Consider the following 16,131-nt stretch of genomic DNA (forward strand, 5'->3'; position numbering starts at 1 on the left):
TGTGCAGCGCTGCTGCGGGGGGCTCCTTTCCTCCAGGCCCCCGAATCCAAGATGGCGACGGTGGCCTTCGGGGCCTGGAGGAAGCTGGCTTCCTCAGTGCCTGCAAAGCGCAGGCAAGAGGAAGTCTTCTTCAATGCCTGTGACAGATTGCTGATCTGTCACAGTGATCTGTGATGTGACAGATCAGCGATCTGTCACAGGACAATGATGTCCCACCTGGGACTATGTAATAAAGCAAAAAAAAAAATTAAAAAAAAAGTGTAAAAATAATTTAAAAAAAAATCGCCAAATAAATTAGTAAAAAAAAATATTCCCCAATAAATTCATTTTTTGAAAAAAAAAAACAATAAAAGTACACATATTAGGTATCGCTGCGTCCGTAACGACCTGCCCTATAAAACTGTCCCATTAGTTAACCCCTTTAGCGAACCCCTTAAAAAATAAAAATAAAAAACGAAGCAAAAAATAATGATTTATTATCATACCGCCAAACAAAAAGTGTAATAACGCGCGATCAAAAAGACGCATATAAATATCCATGGTACCGCTGAAAACGTCATCTTGTCCCGCAAAAAACGAGCTGCCATACAGTATCATCAGCGAAAAAATAAAAAAGTTATAGCTCGCAGAATAAAGCGATGCAAAAATAATTATTTTTTATATAAAATAGTTTTCATTGCATAAAACCGGCAAAACATAAAAAAATGAGGTATCGCTGTAACCGTACTGACCCGAAGAATAAAACCGCTTTATCAATTTTACTGCACGCGGAACGGTGTAAACGCACTCCCCCAAAAGAAATTCATGAAACGCTGGTTTTTGTTCATTCTGCGTCCCAAAAATTGGAATAAAAAGCGATCAAAAAATGTCACATGCCCGAAAATGGTACCCATAAAAACGTCAACTCGTCCTGCAAAAAATAAGACCTCACATGACTCGGTGTGTCAAAATACGGAAAAATTATAGCTCTCAATATGTGGTGATGCAAAAACTATTTTTACAATAAAAAGCATCTTTTAGCATGCGACAGCTGCCAAAAATAAAAACCGCCATAAATAGTAAATCAAACCCCCTGTTATCACCCCCTTAGTTAGGGAAAAATAATAAAATTAAAAAAATGTATTTATTTCCATTTTTCCATTAAGGTTAGGGTTAGGGCTAGGGTTAGGGTTAGGGTTAGGGCTAGGGTTAGGGTTAGGGCTAGGGCTAGGGTTAGGGTTAGGGCTAGGGTTAGGGTTTGGGTTAGGGCTAGGGTTGAGATTAGGGTTAGGGGTGTGTTGGGGTTCAGGTTGGAGTTAGAATTGGGGGTTTCCACTGTTTGGGCACATCAGGGGCTCTCCAAATGCAACATTGCGTCTGATCTCAATTCCAGCCAATTCTGAGTTGAAAAAGTCATATGGTGCTCCTTCCCTTCCAAGCTCTGCCATGCGCCCAAACAGTGTTTTACCCCCACTTGTAGGGTATCAGCCTACTCAGGACAAATTGCAAAACAATTTTTGGGGTCCAATTTCTCCTGTTACCCTTAGGAAAATAAAAAATTGGGGGCAAAAATATCATTTTTGTGGAAAAAAATGATTTTTATTTTCACGTCCGAGTGTTATAAACTTCTGTGAAGCACTTGGGGGTTCAAAGTGCTCACCACACATCTAGATAAGTTCTGTGGGGGGGTCTAGTGTCCAAAATGGGGTCACTTGTGGGGGGTTTCCACTGTTTAGGTACATTAGGGGCTCTCCAAACGCACATGACACCCGCAGACCATTCCATCAATGTCTGCATTCCAAAACGTCACTACTTCCCTTCCGAGCCCTGACGTGTGTCCATACAGTAGTTTTCTCCCACATATGGGGTGTCAGCTTACTCAGGACAAATTGGACAACAACTTTTGGGGTTCAATTTCTCCTGTTACCCTTGGGAAAATAAAAAAATTGGGGAATAATTGATCATGTTTGTGGAAAAAATACGATTTTTTTATTTTCATGCCCTGGCATTATAAACTTCTGTGAAGCCCTTGGGGGTTCAAAGTGCTCACCTCACATCTAGATAAGTTCCTTAGGGGGTCTAGTTTTCAAAATGGGGTCATTTGTGGGGGGTTTCCACTGTTTAGGTACATTAGGGGCTCTCCAAAGGCAACATGACACCCGCAGACCATTCCATCAATGTCTGCATTTCAAAACGTCACTACTTCCCTTCCGATCCCCGACGTGTGCCCATACAGTAGTTTTCTCCCACATATGGGGTATCAGCATACTCAGGACAAATTGGACAACAACTTTGGGGTCCAATTTCTCCTGTTACCCTTGGGAAAATAAAAAAAATGGTGACTAAAAGATCATGTTTGTGGAAAAAATACAAATTTTTTATTTTCATGCCCGGGCGTTATAAACTTCTGTGAAGCACTGGGGGGTTCAAAGTGCTCACCACACATCTAGATAAGTTCCTTGGGGGGTCTAGTTTACAAAATGGTGTCATTTGTGGGGGGTTTCCACTGTTTAGGTACATCAGGGGTTTTCCAATCGCGACATGGTGTCCGATCTCAATTCCAGCCAAAAACGTCAAATGGCGCTGCTTCCCTTCCAAGCTCTGCCATGCGCCCAAATAGTGGTTTACCCCCACATGTGGGGTATCAGCGTACTCAGGACAAATTGCACAATAACTTTTAGGTGCTGTTACCCTTGGAAAAATAAGAATTGAGGGTGAAAAGATCATTTTTGTGGAAAAAATATGATTTTTTATTTGTACGGCTTTATGTTATAAACTTCTGTGAAGCCCTTGGGGGTTCAAAGTTCTCACCACACATCTAGATAAGTTCCTTAGGGGGTTTAGTTTCCAAAATGGTGTCATTTGTGGGGGGTTTCCACTGTTTAGGTACATCAGGGACTCTCCAAACGTGAGATGGCGTCCGATCTGAATTCCAGCCAATTTTGCATTGAAAAAGTCAAACGGCGCTCCTTCCATTCTGAGCTCTGCCATGCGCAGAAACAGTCGTTCCCCCCACAAATCAGGTATCAGCATACTCAGGACAAATTGCACAATAACTTTTGCAGTCCAATTTCTCCTGTTACCCTTGGTAAAATAAAAAAAATTGAACCTGAAGTATTTTTTTTGTGAAAAAAAGTTAGATGTTCATTTTTTTTTAAATATTCAAAAAAATTCCTGTGACGCACCTAAAGGGTTAATAAACTTCTTGCATGTGGTTTTGAGCACCTTAAGGGGTGCAGTTTTTAGAATGGTGTCACTTTTGGGTATTTTTTATCATATAGACCCCTCAAAGTGGCTTCAAATGTGATGTGGTCCTAAAAATAAAATGGTGTTGTAAAAATGAGAAATCGCTGGTCAACTTTTAACCCTTATAACTTCCTAACAAAAAAAAATTTTGGTTCCAACATTGTGCTGATGTAAGGTAAACATGTGGGAAATGTTAGTTATCAAGTTTTTTGTGTGCCGTATCTCTGTGATTTAAGGGCATAAAAATTCAAAGTTGGAAAATTGCGAAATTTTCAACATTTTTGCCAAATTTCCATTTTTTTCACAAATAAGCGCAAGTTATTTGAATGAAATTTTACCACTAACATGAAGTACAATATGTCACGAGAAAACAATGTCAGAATCACCGGGATCCATAGAAGCGTTCCAGAGTTATAACCTCATAAAGGTACAGTGGTCAGAATTGTAAAAATTGGCCCGGTCATGAACGTGCAAACCACCCTTGGGGGTGAAGGGGTTAAATAACTGCTTGATTTGCAGCAGAGAAAATAGGAATTTATTAAAATGACAGGAAGCAGCCCAGTAAGTGATGCATCTCTGTAATTAGGGTCTCTGCCCCTACATCAGGCTGCTTGCAGATGAGGTATCAAAAATATGGCAACAGATTCACTTTAATATTTTTAGCAGGGATGCACTGGAAAAGGTGAAGTAATCACCCTGCCTAATAGACATGTTGCCTTTGTTTAAACCAATGGCAAAAAATATTCTTTGTGACAGTCTTATGGAATTATAACCAAAATCATGTCTATAGATAAGACAACTGCAACGCTGTGAATCATAAAGGACTTAAAATGAGTATGCTGTAGAATCCATAGTTCATTGATTTCTAGGCTGTGATATGCCACACATCATTCTTCCACAGGTCTTTATCCAAGGAAGGACTTGGTCTACAGGCGGTGTAATCCAGAGCATACTGTTTAACTTCAGCACAGATGACGTTACTCCAGTATTGTGTTTGGATTTGCCAGTTGCAGGAGAATACTTTGTGAATATTACAGAGCCATCCAAGGAGCTGTCTGCGTATGCTCATATTAACATAACAAGTGATGGTGAGTATGGATGCAAAACTTTTTTTAAGGTCTAAAATTGATATATTGGTTTTATTCCAATAGCAGGTAATTAAAAAGCAGTGAATCCAAAACAGAAAAAAAATCTTTGGTTTATGCACATTCCTTTATTGTCCATTACTGACTTTAACTTTAAAAAGACCTGCACCAAAATGCTGCATGAGCACAGATCAAGGGTTCTATTATTCACCTAATTATAACCTGTTTTTCATGAAAAACAAACAAGAAAGACGCTCATTGGCCAGTATCAGAATAAGATTAAATTAATAGAGCCATCAAGCACTTTCACCTAATTTAACTGCTGATAGATTATATTGCAATAAATATCAAATTACCGTATGCCAAAAGCCAAAATGCTCTTACAAATTATGAATAACATGAAGAATCTAATTGCAAAGTTAAAAAAAAAGCACTTCTACAATTTAAAGGGAACTGCACTAATGCGCAATACAAAGTATGTTGAGAAAAAAATGGGGTGAGACAAGCGCACATAGGGTGATGCTGGGAGGTATAGATAAGAAGGGATTGTGGAGTAGCTCACCTGATTGGTTGTGATTGTCACAACTCCAATAATTGAATATTAGGATATGTTTCCACATTCAGGATTACATCCGGATTAGCAGCGGGTTGAACGCTGCGTACAGCCGCAGCGTTCAATCCGCAGCGTCCAGATGTTACAGCACAGCGGAGGGGATTTTATGAAATCCCGTCTCGACTATGTGTAACTAATACGCGGGTGACACACCCGCGAAACCTGACATGCGGTGTGTCTTTTTAGATCTCAGCATGTCTGTTTACCTTGCAGAGCCGACCCGAGTATAAGCCGAGGCACCTAATTTTGTCACAAAAAACTGGGAAAACGTATTGACTTGAGTATAAGCCGGGTATGCATTGTCCCCTCATCCCCATCCTTGTATGGATGGCTCCTTATCCCCATTCTTGTCTGCATGCCTCCTTATTCCCATCTTTGTCTGCATGCCAACTTATACCCATCCTTGTTTGCATGCCTCCATATTCGTGTACTTGTCTGCATGGCTCCTAAGGCCTCTTTCACATATCAGTTTTTTGCCATCAGTCACAATCGGTCGAATTTTGAAAAAAACAGATCCGGCGACTGATGCCGCTGGATCCGTTTTTTCTCATAGACTTGTATTAGCGACGGATGGCCGCACGTTTCATCCGTCGTTCGACGGATCCATCAGAAATTCTTTGTCCGTCGGCCGGAAACAACGGACATAGGAACGTTTTTTGTCTACGTCGAAAAATCGGACAGCGACGGATCCGGATCTATCTAGCTGTCTGTGGGTGTTTTTAAAAACGGATCCGTCAAAAAAACCTCGGAAGAAACGGATTAAAAAATGGATGCAACGGATCCGTTTTTTCGACAGATCCACTAGTCGATCCGTCAAACCGATGGATTGTGACTGACGTCAAAAAACTGTGTAAAGACCAGAGGTCTGAATAAGATCCAGTGGGTCACAAACAGAGATTGAGGAAGAAATAACAATACTGTCTTTACTAAAATGACAGTTCGATTGAGATCTAGTATTGAAGGAAACAGACTGAAATTCCCTTATTAATTACACTCACTCAGCCAGAGCTGAAATCAATGTTCCAATCCCAAAGTTTCCACTTTGTGTGTGCTACACTGAGATTTGGAATAAATTTACCTGTCCAAAAGGTCAAACCAGGTACTAAGAAAACAGGTGTAAATCAGATGAGGTGGTTTTATGGGACCCCCTGGGTTGGCACACCACACTGAGTATAAACCGTTCAAAACCCACAATAACAATACATATAAATATAACAGAAGCTCTTAACCACTTAATCTGGGGATACCCAGGTATCTCTTACTTCAGTACTGTTAACTTAGGCATATAATTTGCATTGGCTGTAGCAAGTCCCAAAATCTTTTGCTCCAAAACAACCACAGGAAAGCAAGGTTCAGCGCCTTGTCGGCCGATGCTGAGCCCACATGCCAGGGACTTACAGTTATGAAACCTCAGGATACGGTCTGGGATAGCACTTCAACGGGGCTTGTAGGGATTCCTCTCAATACGAATGGTACAGGATACCGTCTCTCCTCCAGCAGTGACTCACAAATTCTTCTGAGAGCAAACCACCTGAATCTGCGCAGGATAAATATTCCGTTGCTTTTCAGCTCAGCACACCAGGGACTCCACAGGCTCAGCAGGGACTTCACAGAGCTCCACAGTCACACAGCTCTCAAGAATGCTCTGTACTTGTTCCACAGCAGAACCACAAGTTCACAAGAGGAAGAGGTTAACACCCTCACAAACATGCTGGCAGCAAAACAGTTTTTTTAGCGTCCAAACTCCACTCTTCACATCAGCTGCGCCAAGCTGTGTCTCACATGGCAGTCTCTCTCCTTCTTGAAGCATCACTTCTCAGCATCCTATACAGCAGACACTAGGCCCCACACCCCAGCACACACAGATTCCGGGGCTTTTACTCTCAGCTCAGACATGAAAAAGCAGCAGGATCCTAATGCTCTCCTGATGTCATCACAGTTCACCCTCTTACATCTGCATGGCTCCTTATTCCCATCCTTGTCTGCATGGCTCCTAATCCCTATCGTTGTCTGCATGGATCCTTATCCCTATCCTTGCCTGCATGGCTCCTTATCCCTATCCTTGTCTGTATGGCTCCTTATCCCTATCCTTGCATGCGTGGTTCCTCATCCCTATACTTGTATGCATGGCCCCCATGAGAAAAGCATAAAGAAAATCCTACTTACCTTCTCTGCATGCCCTCGCAGCATCTTTTTCCAGTGCCAGCAGCTCCTGTGGCGGGGCAATCACGTGTCCCCACTCATTAAGGGAATGAATATTCACATCTCTCCACATCTATAGGAGTGGAGAAAGGTGAATATTCATAACTCTTAAGTAGAGCACATCCGTGATAGCTTGATAGCTGCTGGAAGCTGGCAGCTGTGGCTGTAACTGCCAGCGCAGTGAAAATTAATTTCTCTTTAGCAGTGGGCACAGGCTTTAGCGGCAGCCACCGGCTCCTGCCTCCTGTGACCTGTTGCTCAGCAATTGGGACAAAGACTCGTGTATAAGCCGAGGGGAACATTTTCAGTACAAAAATTGTGCTGAACAACTCGGCTTATATACGAGTATATACAGTAACTCTCTGATTTAAGGACATATAAAAATTAAAAGTGTGCAATTTTGCTAAATTTGTGCCAAATTTACAGTTTTTTTTCTCAAATAAACACAATTCATATTGAAGAAATTTTACCACTATCATGAAGTACAATATGTCACAAAAAACAATCTCAGAATCAGTGGGACAGTAAAGCATTCAAATCAGTAAATCAGTATTGCATTAAATAAGTAAAGTAAAGCAAATCAGATAAGTAAAGCATTCCAGAGATACTAACATATAAAGTGACATTAGTCAGAATTGTAAAATTTTGTTTGTTCATGAAAGTCAAAATTGGCTCAGTCATTAACCCCTTTAGCCCCGAAGGTGGTTTGCACATTAATGACCAGGCCAAAATTTTTACAATTCTGACCACTGTCTCTTTATGAGGTAATAACTCTGGAACACTTCAACGGATCCTGGTGATTCTGAGACTTTTTTGTGACATATTGTTCTTCATGATAGTGGTAAAATTTCTTTGATATGGCTTGCGTTTATTTGAAAAAAAAAACAACGGAAATTTGGCAAACATTTTGCATTTTTCCAACTTTGAATTTTCATGTCCTTAAATCAAAGAGATATGTCACACAAAATTCTTAATAAATAACATTTCCCACATGTCCACACTCTACATGAGCACAATTTTGGAAACCTAATTTTTTTTTGTTAAGAAATTTTAAGGGTTAAAAGTTGACCAGCGATTTTTTATTTTTCCAACAAAACTTACAAAACCATTATTTTAGGGATCGCATCACGTTTGAAGTGACAAAGTGCCACCCCCTTCTGTACGTGCAGTGATTCCGGATGTGCTCATTGAACACATCCGGAATAGCTGCAGCATATACATAGAGTAGGCTGTTTACCTTGCGGAGACTGAGCGTCGTTTTTTTTTTAATGACAACATCACATTTGAAGTCCCTTTGAGGGATCAATATGATAGAAGATACCCAAACGTGACACCATTCTAAAAACTGCACCCCTCAAGGTGCTCAAAACCACATTCAAGAAGTTTATTAACCCTTTAGGTGCTCCACAGGAATATATGGAATGTAGAGAAAAATGTACATTCAACTTTTTTCACAAAAAATTTACTTCAGATCCAATTTTTTTTAATTTGACAAGGGTAACAGGTAAAAATGGACCTCCAAGTTTGTTGTGTAATTTCTCCTGAGCATGCTGATATCCCATGTGAGGGAGAAAACAACTGTTTAGGCACACGGCAGAGCTCGGAAAGGAAGGAACGCCATTTGACTTTTTAAAATAGAACATTAAACATAGTGTATTCTGTTCTCAATAACATTGCATCATTAAAGAATTCTTAATTAGGATTCTAAGTTTACAACAAGTCGGGTTATAGTAAGCAAATATTCCTAAGTCCACGTAAAGCATCACATTTTGCCATTTGACTTTTTGAATGCAAAATTTGGTGGAACAATTGGCAGACGCCATTTCGCATTTGGAGAGCTTCTAATGTACCTAAACAGTGAAAATCCCCCACAAGTGACACCATTTTGGAAACTACACCCTTCAGGGAATCAATCTAGCTATGTGGTGAGCACACTGAACTCTAAGGTGCTTCACAGAAATTTATAACGCTGAACCGCAAAAATAAAAAATATCAAATTTTCCCCATAAATAGCACAAAATTTTGCATTTTCATAAGGGTAACTGGAGAAATTGCACCATACAATTTGTTGTGAAATTTCTCCTGAGTACACTGATACCCCATATGTGGGGGAATACTACTTTTCAAGCACACTGTAAAGCTCAGAAGGGAATAGGCCCCATATTGGAGCTCAGATTTTGCTGCACTGGTTTGAGGGTGCCTTTTCATATTGGCAGAGCCCCTGAGGTCCCAGAGCAACAGAAACCCCCTATATGTGAATTCCTTTTAAAAACTACACTCCCCAATGAATTCATCTAGGGGTGCAGTGATCATATTGACACGACATGTCATGTGCCTCACATAATTTTATACCACTGAGCTATGAAGAGAGAATAAATTACATTTTTACCACTAAAATGTTGTTTTAGCCCCAAGTTTTTAATTTTTCTAAGGGCTAATAGGAATTTTTTTTACAACAAGCTGAGCTCCATTTTTTCCTGAGTGTGCCAATACCCTACATGTAATCAGGAAATATTTTTCAGGCACAGTGCAAAGCTCAGAAGGCAAGGAGACCAAGATTTTACTGTTATGGTTTGCAGGTGCCATGAACCACTGGGAGAGCCCATGAGGTGCCAGAAGATCAGAACCCCCCATAAGTGACCTCATTTTACAAACTACACCTCTCAATGAATTCATCTAGGGGTGCAGTGATCTTATTAACACCACAGGTGTGCCACAGATTTTTATACCATTGGGCAGTGAAGAAAAAAAAATACATATTTACCACCAAAATTTTGTTTTAGTCCCAGATTTTTACATTTTCACACAAGAAGTAGGTAAAAATGGCACCAAAATTTGTCCCACAATTTCTACTGAATGTGGCAATGTAAGGGGGTGAAGCACAAGAAGAATCAGAGGGGTGTTACCTTCTCCGCTCCTGATCTGGAACCACTTGGCCAAACAGCAGGCTTGCTAGGGGGAAGACTTTCAACCCTGGACGTGCTGGATCATGTGACTGCTGGGAGGAGAGAGGAACAGGAAGGAGGGCAGCCTGAGAGCGCGCAAAGCTCAGAGCAGCATGTGCAGGGGACAGGGCAGGTTGCAGCTGCACGCAGGGGAGAAAAGAGAAGTCCTGTTCAGAGGACAAATCCAGGGGGACTGTGCAGAGAGACTGCATCTTGTGAGTATGTGAGACCAGAGCCTGCGGTGACTGGAGAGGTGCACTCTAACCCCCGTGCAGAGACAGTGACCCCCGTGCGTAGCCCCGATACCTGCGGTGTTGGTGCAGAGCCCCTGACTCCTGTTGAGAGACTTATTGAGACACAGAGCATCGTACCTGCGGAGAGACTGCTAGTTTTGAAGCATAGACTCAAAGCAGGGGGACCCGATATGCCTTGTGTTCCCCCTGCCTTTCTTCATTAACCCCCAAGACCCCTGTTGTGGGTCCTTAGAGACTTCAGAGCCTATAGCGACTAGAGAGATGACAAGTGCCACTGCTGACGGCTCCGACATGGGAGAAGACGACCCTACAAGCAAGTATTCAGCAGACTGATAAGTTCCAAGAACACCCGTTTCTAACTGTTATTCTTTTTGACTGTTTGATATACTGCTTTAAAATCAGTTTTTCCCCCACTGCTTTCTCCCTGCGAGGTGTATCATATCCCTGTAAATAAAACCCTTTAACTTTTGATCTGTCTCGGTTCGTGGTGACATACCAGCACCTGCACGTTTTTTACATTATTACCCCATATGTGGCTGTACAGTACTGCTTAGTCATATGGGGAGACTTGGGAATAATGGAGCTATTTGCCACTTGGAGCACAGATTTTCCTTCAACAGTTTGTGGACTCCATATCCAGATCCCCTAATTGCTAGAAGAGCAGAATCCCCCCTCAAGTGACCCCATTTGGAAACTATTCCCCTTGGGGATTTTATCTAGAGGTGTGGTAACAATTTTGACTGCATGAATATCTTCCATAAACAAGCAGCAATGAATGTTGCCAAGTGAAAATTGCAATCTGCCCTTGTAGTGACCAGTACGCTATAGTGACCAGTAAGTTGTAGTCACCAGTATGGTATGCCTAGCCCGTACTTCTGGAGGCATGCACCCTTAAGTTAGGCAGGCTGTCATCGCTTCAGAAATGCCAAACGTGGACGATATACAGTACATGGTTTAGATACACTGTGGGTCTCATAAGGGTGGGGGACATTTGAATTTGAAGCGGAGAATTTACTAAATTTCTTTTGGTGGGTGAAAGGCCATTTCACTTTTCCAGAGCCTTTGTACTACCAGTAATGTGGAAGCCCCCTATATTTCCATTGACAGATTACAGACCTGAGTGGGGACTTGCTTTGGTGGATTGAGTTGAAGCTTTTATTGGGAACATTTTACTTTATGTTTTGGATCACAGTTATCTGTCTCTCTACACTGACTACCTACGCTGGGGTTTCCATCTAAATTTCTGAGTGACGTGATTCAGCTGAAACCCCCAAGGTATCCATTCACTATAATGAGGCAGCAGAGTTACTCTGGACTCTGTCTGGCATCTGTTCAGCGATGTCCTTTTTTTCAGTGGCCGATGGCACTTTTATGCAATGCTAAAAAGATGGACACCGCCGGATCATAGGTCAGATGGCATCCACAGTGCATCCATCTGCCTCGTTATAGGGAATCTTCCACCAGAGGTTCTGTCTGAATCACGTATTTCAGAGATTTCCAAGGAAACCCCGGTGTAAGTGCTCAGTGCTGAGCGCAGGATAAATGTGCGCCGAGCCTTACTGCAATCTCTGGGAGGCAGAATGAAATAATCAACAGCAGGTGAAGAATTGATTTTATTTTTTACGCCTGTAAGTGATTAAGCGACGTTATTCTTCGGGTCGGTGCGATTACAGCGATACCAGATTTATATCGGGTTTTTGTGTTTGGCTGCTGTCACACACTACAAGATGCTTTTTATTGCAAAAAATAGTTTTTGCATCACCATATTTTAAGAGCTATAATTTTCCCATATTTTGGCCCACAGAGTCATGTGAGGGCTTGTTTTTTGCGGGACGTGGGGAAGTGGCACCATTGCATGAGGTCTGGTAGGTTATATTATTATGTTATTCCATGTTACTGCAGTATAATAGTGGTAAATATTCACACAGCAGCACTGTACTTGGTTCATATCATAGGCTTGATGACTATATTTAGTGAGCATGTAATTGCTATAGATAACACTGGTCAATGCAATTTTTCTGGCAAAAGGTTTTAAAACATATTTTAAGTCAATTTTGGCTGCTGATTACGAATATGAACTCCGTTTTTGGCTATCACATCAGGATTTTGAGATATTTTCAATTTTTGATGAAAATTACTCCTATCGAATGTTTTCTGGAAGCTCAGTAAATTTTGGAACAGGTATGTCTTCACTATGGGCAACTGGTTGAATAGCTGAAGGGATACTTGGGTATGGCAAATATTGCTTGTTTTTCTTATTGAAACCTTTTACATTGATAAGGCAGAAATAACAGTCTTCTAAATGATTGCTTGGTTCTCTCCAAACCATAGGAACTCCAAACTGAAGTTTAGCATTCTTTCCTTGAGACCAAGATCTCAAGCTCTCAATACAGGTTTTGCACACTTTGTAAGGAGCCCAATGCTTGTCTTGGTCTCCAAGTTTTACTTTAAAGTACGCAAAATACACCCTCTTAACAAAGTCAGTAATGTTGCGCCTCTGGTTCTTCACAGTAAAGTTTCCACAGATGTAGAAAAAAATATTTGGATCATTTGAGCACTGTCTTCTGCAAGATGTAGAGGCCATTGTTAGATCAGCAAAACATCCTGCAGAGAAATACAAGATAAAAGTTGTTAGCTACCTGAGTTGTTCATTGAATTTCTGTCCCCCTCCCCACACACCTTAGGTATTGATTCACAAACAAAAAACAGAAAAACAGCAGCATAAAAGCAATAAATATCAAAATTCATTGAAAATTTCAATAAATAAAACAGTACCTGCACGCGACATTTGTCTACGTTGAAAACTGTTTGTTTACTTTCTTATCATAACAAATGGGAATTATGCATGTTCAAAGAAAACAAAGATATTCTCACATTTATTGGGAGACTTAATGAAAACTAAATTTACCTTAGTGAACCGTATAAACCGACACTTTTCATACACTGCTTATATTGTTCATGGAATTCATGAAAATCGGCTATATACCTATAGCGCAAAAACATGATGTGATAGAGAAATTATAAGTTCAGATTTGAATTCAGCACCCTCAAATTAGTATAAAACTGTTCTTAAAGTCCATGCCAGAAATTTTTTTTTTTTTGTAGACCAGTGTATAATTTGTGACCAGTTAAACATGTTTTTGTCAGTACTGTGCTACCCACTATATGCTTGGGACTACAGTTTGTATTTTTTATTTATATCTATTCTCTATGTTTCTGCTTGCCATCTGATGGTGCCACTTATTGTTTTCTGGGCTCATCAATATGCACTATTGGCACTTTTAATGTATGTTTGTTATGGTTTAATGTACTAATAAAGGATTGCAATTTTTGTTCAGAGTACGCTCTTTTTGAATATGTTCTCACATTTTCTGCATAGAACAGTTGTTTATAGTCCCACCTGGATGCTTTGGTATTATTATTATTATTATTTGGTATTATTTTCTTTAAAAATATTCATTGGCATCACTTTCTGCTAGGGAAATACGTGTGACTGTCAGCTCCTAGGCCCTGGACCTCTGGGCTCATCGCTTAACCCTTTTGTGCCAGAGCCTGTTTTTGCCTTCGTGACCGGGCCAATTTTTTCAATCCTGACCAATGTCACTTTATGAGGTCATAACTCTAGAACGCTTCAACGGATCCTGGTGATTCTGACAGTTTTTTCGCGACATATTGTACTTCATGATAGTGGTAAAATTTCTTTGATATGACTTGCGTTTATTTGTTAAAAAAATGGAAATTTGGCGAAAATTTTGAATATTCTGCAATTTTCAAACTTTTAATTTCTATACCTTTAAATCAGAGAGTCATATCGCACAAAATAGTTAATAAATAACATTTCCCACATGTCTACTTTACATCTGCTCAATTTTGGAAACAACATTTTTTTTTTGTTAGGAAGTTATAAGTAGTGTTGAGCTTTCCGATACCGCAAGTATCGGGTATCGGCCGATATTAGCTGTATCGGAATTCCGATACTGACTTCCGATACTTTTTTCGTATCGGATACTGGAATTGGAAGTTCCCATAAAGCTATCAGCCTGCTCGATTTGATTCAGCCAATGGGAATCCTCAGAAGTGTGGGCACATCCTGTTAGGCATGTTAACTATTGGCATGGCTGTGATTGGCTGCTGAAATGACGTCATCATGATGCGCGGTCTGTGCGCATCATGATGCGCGGTCTGTGCCGACTGCGGGGGCTCTGTGCCAACTGCCGGTGGTCTGTACGGGCCTCTCGGGGGCCTGTGCCGGCTGCCGGTGGTCTGTGCGGGCCTGCCGGGTGCCTGTGCCAGCTGCCGGGGGTCTGTACGGGCCTGCCGGGGGTCTTGTGTGTGTGCAGGCATCGTCCGATGGGACTACAAGTCCCATCGGGCGATGCCTGCTGCACTGACAGTGATTGACACATTAGCCAATGATGGGACAGTAGTAGTCCCATCATCCGGGTAATGTGTTGAATGTAAAAAAAAAAACATACTACATACATACTACATACATACTACATACATACTACATAAATATATACTACATACATACTACATATATACATACTACATACATACTACATACATACTACATACATACATACTACATACATACATACTACATATATACATACTACATATATACATACTACATACATACTACATATATACTACATACATACTACATACATGCTACATATATACAACATTCATACAACATACATACATACATGCTACATATATACAACATTCATATAATACTACATACATGCTACATATATACTACATTCATACAACATACATATATACTACATACATGCTACATACATACTACATACATACAACATGCTACAGACATACAACATACATACATCTACATACTGCATACATACAACATACATACATTCATACAATACATACATACTACATACAATACATTCATACAATACATACATAGACATAAAGTACATATAACATAGAGTACATACTCACCAATACTTGTCACATTGTTCCCCGAAGCCAGTGTCATCTAAGGAAAAATATGAAAATAACAAACAAGCGATATACTTACCCTGATCCGCAGAAATCCACGAGGGTCCCATGTTATGATTGAGTCACCGTAGGAGGCAGACACAAAAATAGAAGCTACGTCCAGAAAACCAGAGAAGTTGGCAACTATCAGATTGCAGACCCCTGAACCTATCAACACAACTAGCAGTAGCCATGGGGGGTTCCTACGATGCCCTAGACCCCTCGATCACAGCCGGAGCGCTAAATAGCCTAAAGACAGAAAAGGAAATCTAAAGTGCCCCAGAGCAGACCCCAAAGTAAAAGGCAGCCCCCAACATATAATGACGGTGAAGCAAGATGAAAAAACACTCACACAGATAGAAAGATAGGCTGAGCAAACGATGGGGCCCAAGCTAGCTAAACAGAACAGGAAAGGAAGGTTGCTGTCTGCAATCTGCCAAAACCCTATCAAAGACATAAGCCAACAAGCTGATATGAAAAAGACCCTGCAGCAGCTAGGCTTCAAAAACTAAATCAGCACTCAGGTATTTTCAGAAGACAGAGCTAAAGGAATTCAGCACACCCCAGCAGGGAATGGCAGAAATCCAGAAAAACAAAGCAAAACAAAGTCTAAGCACAAATGCAAAAAGCCGAGCAGAAAACTTAGCTTTAGAGGAGCAGGAATTCAGACTGGTCTCCAAGGATCCCACAGAGAAATCACCCGCATGCCAGAAGGGCGTCGGCAGCCTTATATCCAGTCAGTAACTCCACTCAGCCAGTCATCATCATCAGACTCAGGTGTTTGATAATCAGGC

General features: G+C 40.8%; 1 protein-coding gene across 1 annotated transcript in view; it reads left to right on the forward strand.

Moving 5' to 3' along the window:
• Positions 1-16,131, forward strand: part of SUSD1 (sushi domain containing 1) — a 488,868-nt gene that overhangs the window by 244,977 nt on the left and 227,760 nt on the right. Inside the window, exon 14 of the mRNA XM_073549625.1 lies at positions 4,127-4,313. Coding sequence (XP_073405726.1) covers positions 4,127-4,313 — 187 coding nt within the window. The remainder of the gene's footprint in view (positions 1-4,126; positions 4,314-16,131) is intronic.

This window comes from Dendrobates tinctorius, unplaced genomic scaffold (assembly GCF_039654945.1).
Source record: "Dendrobates tinctorius isolate UK_male_01 unplaced genomic scaffold, ASM3965494v1 ptg000160l, whole genome shotgun sequence".
NCBI lineage: Eukaryota > Metazoa > Chordata > Amphibia > Anura > Dendrobatidae > Dendrobates > Dendrobates tinctorius.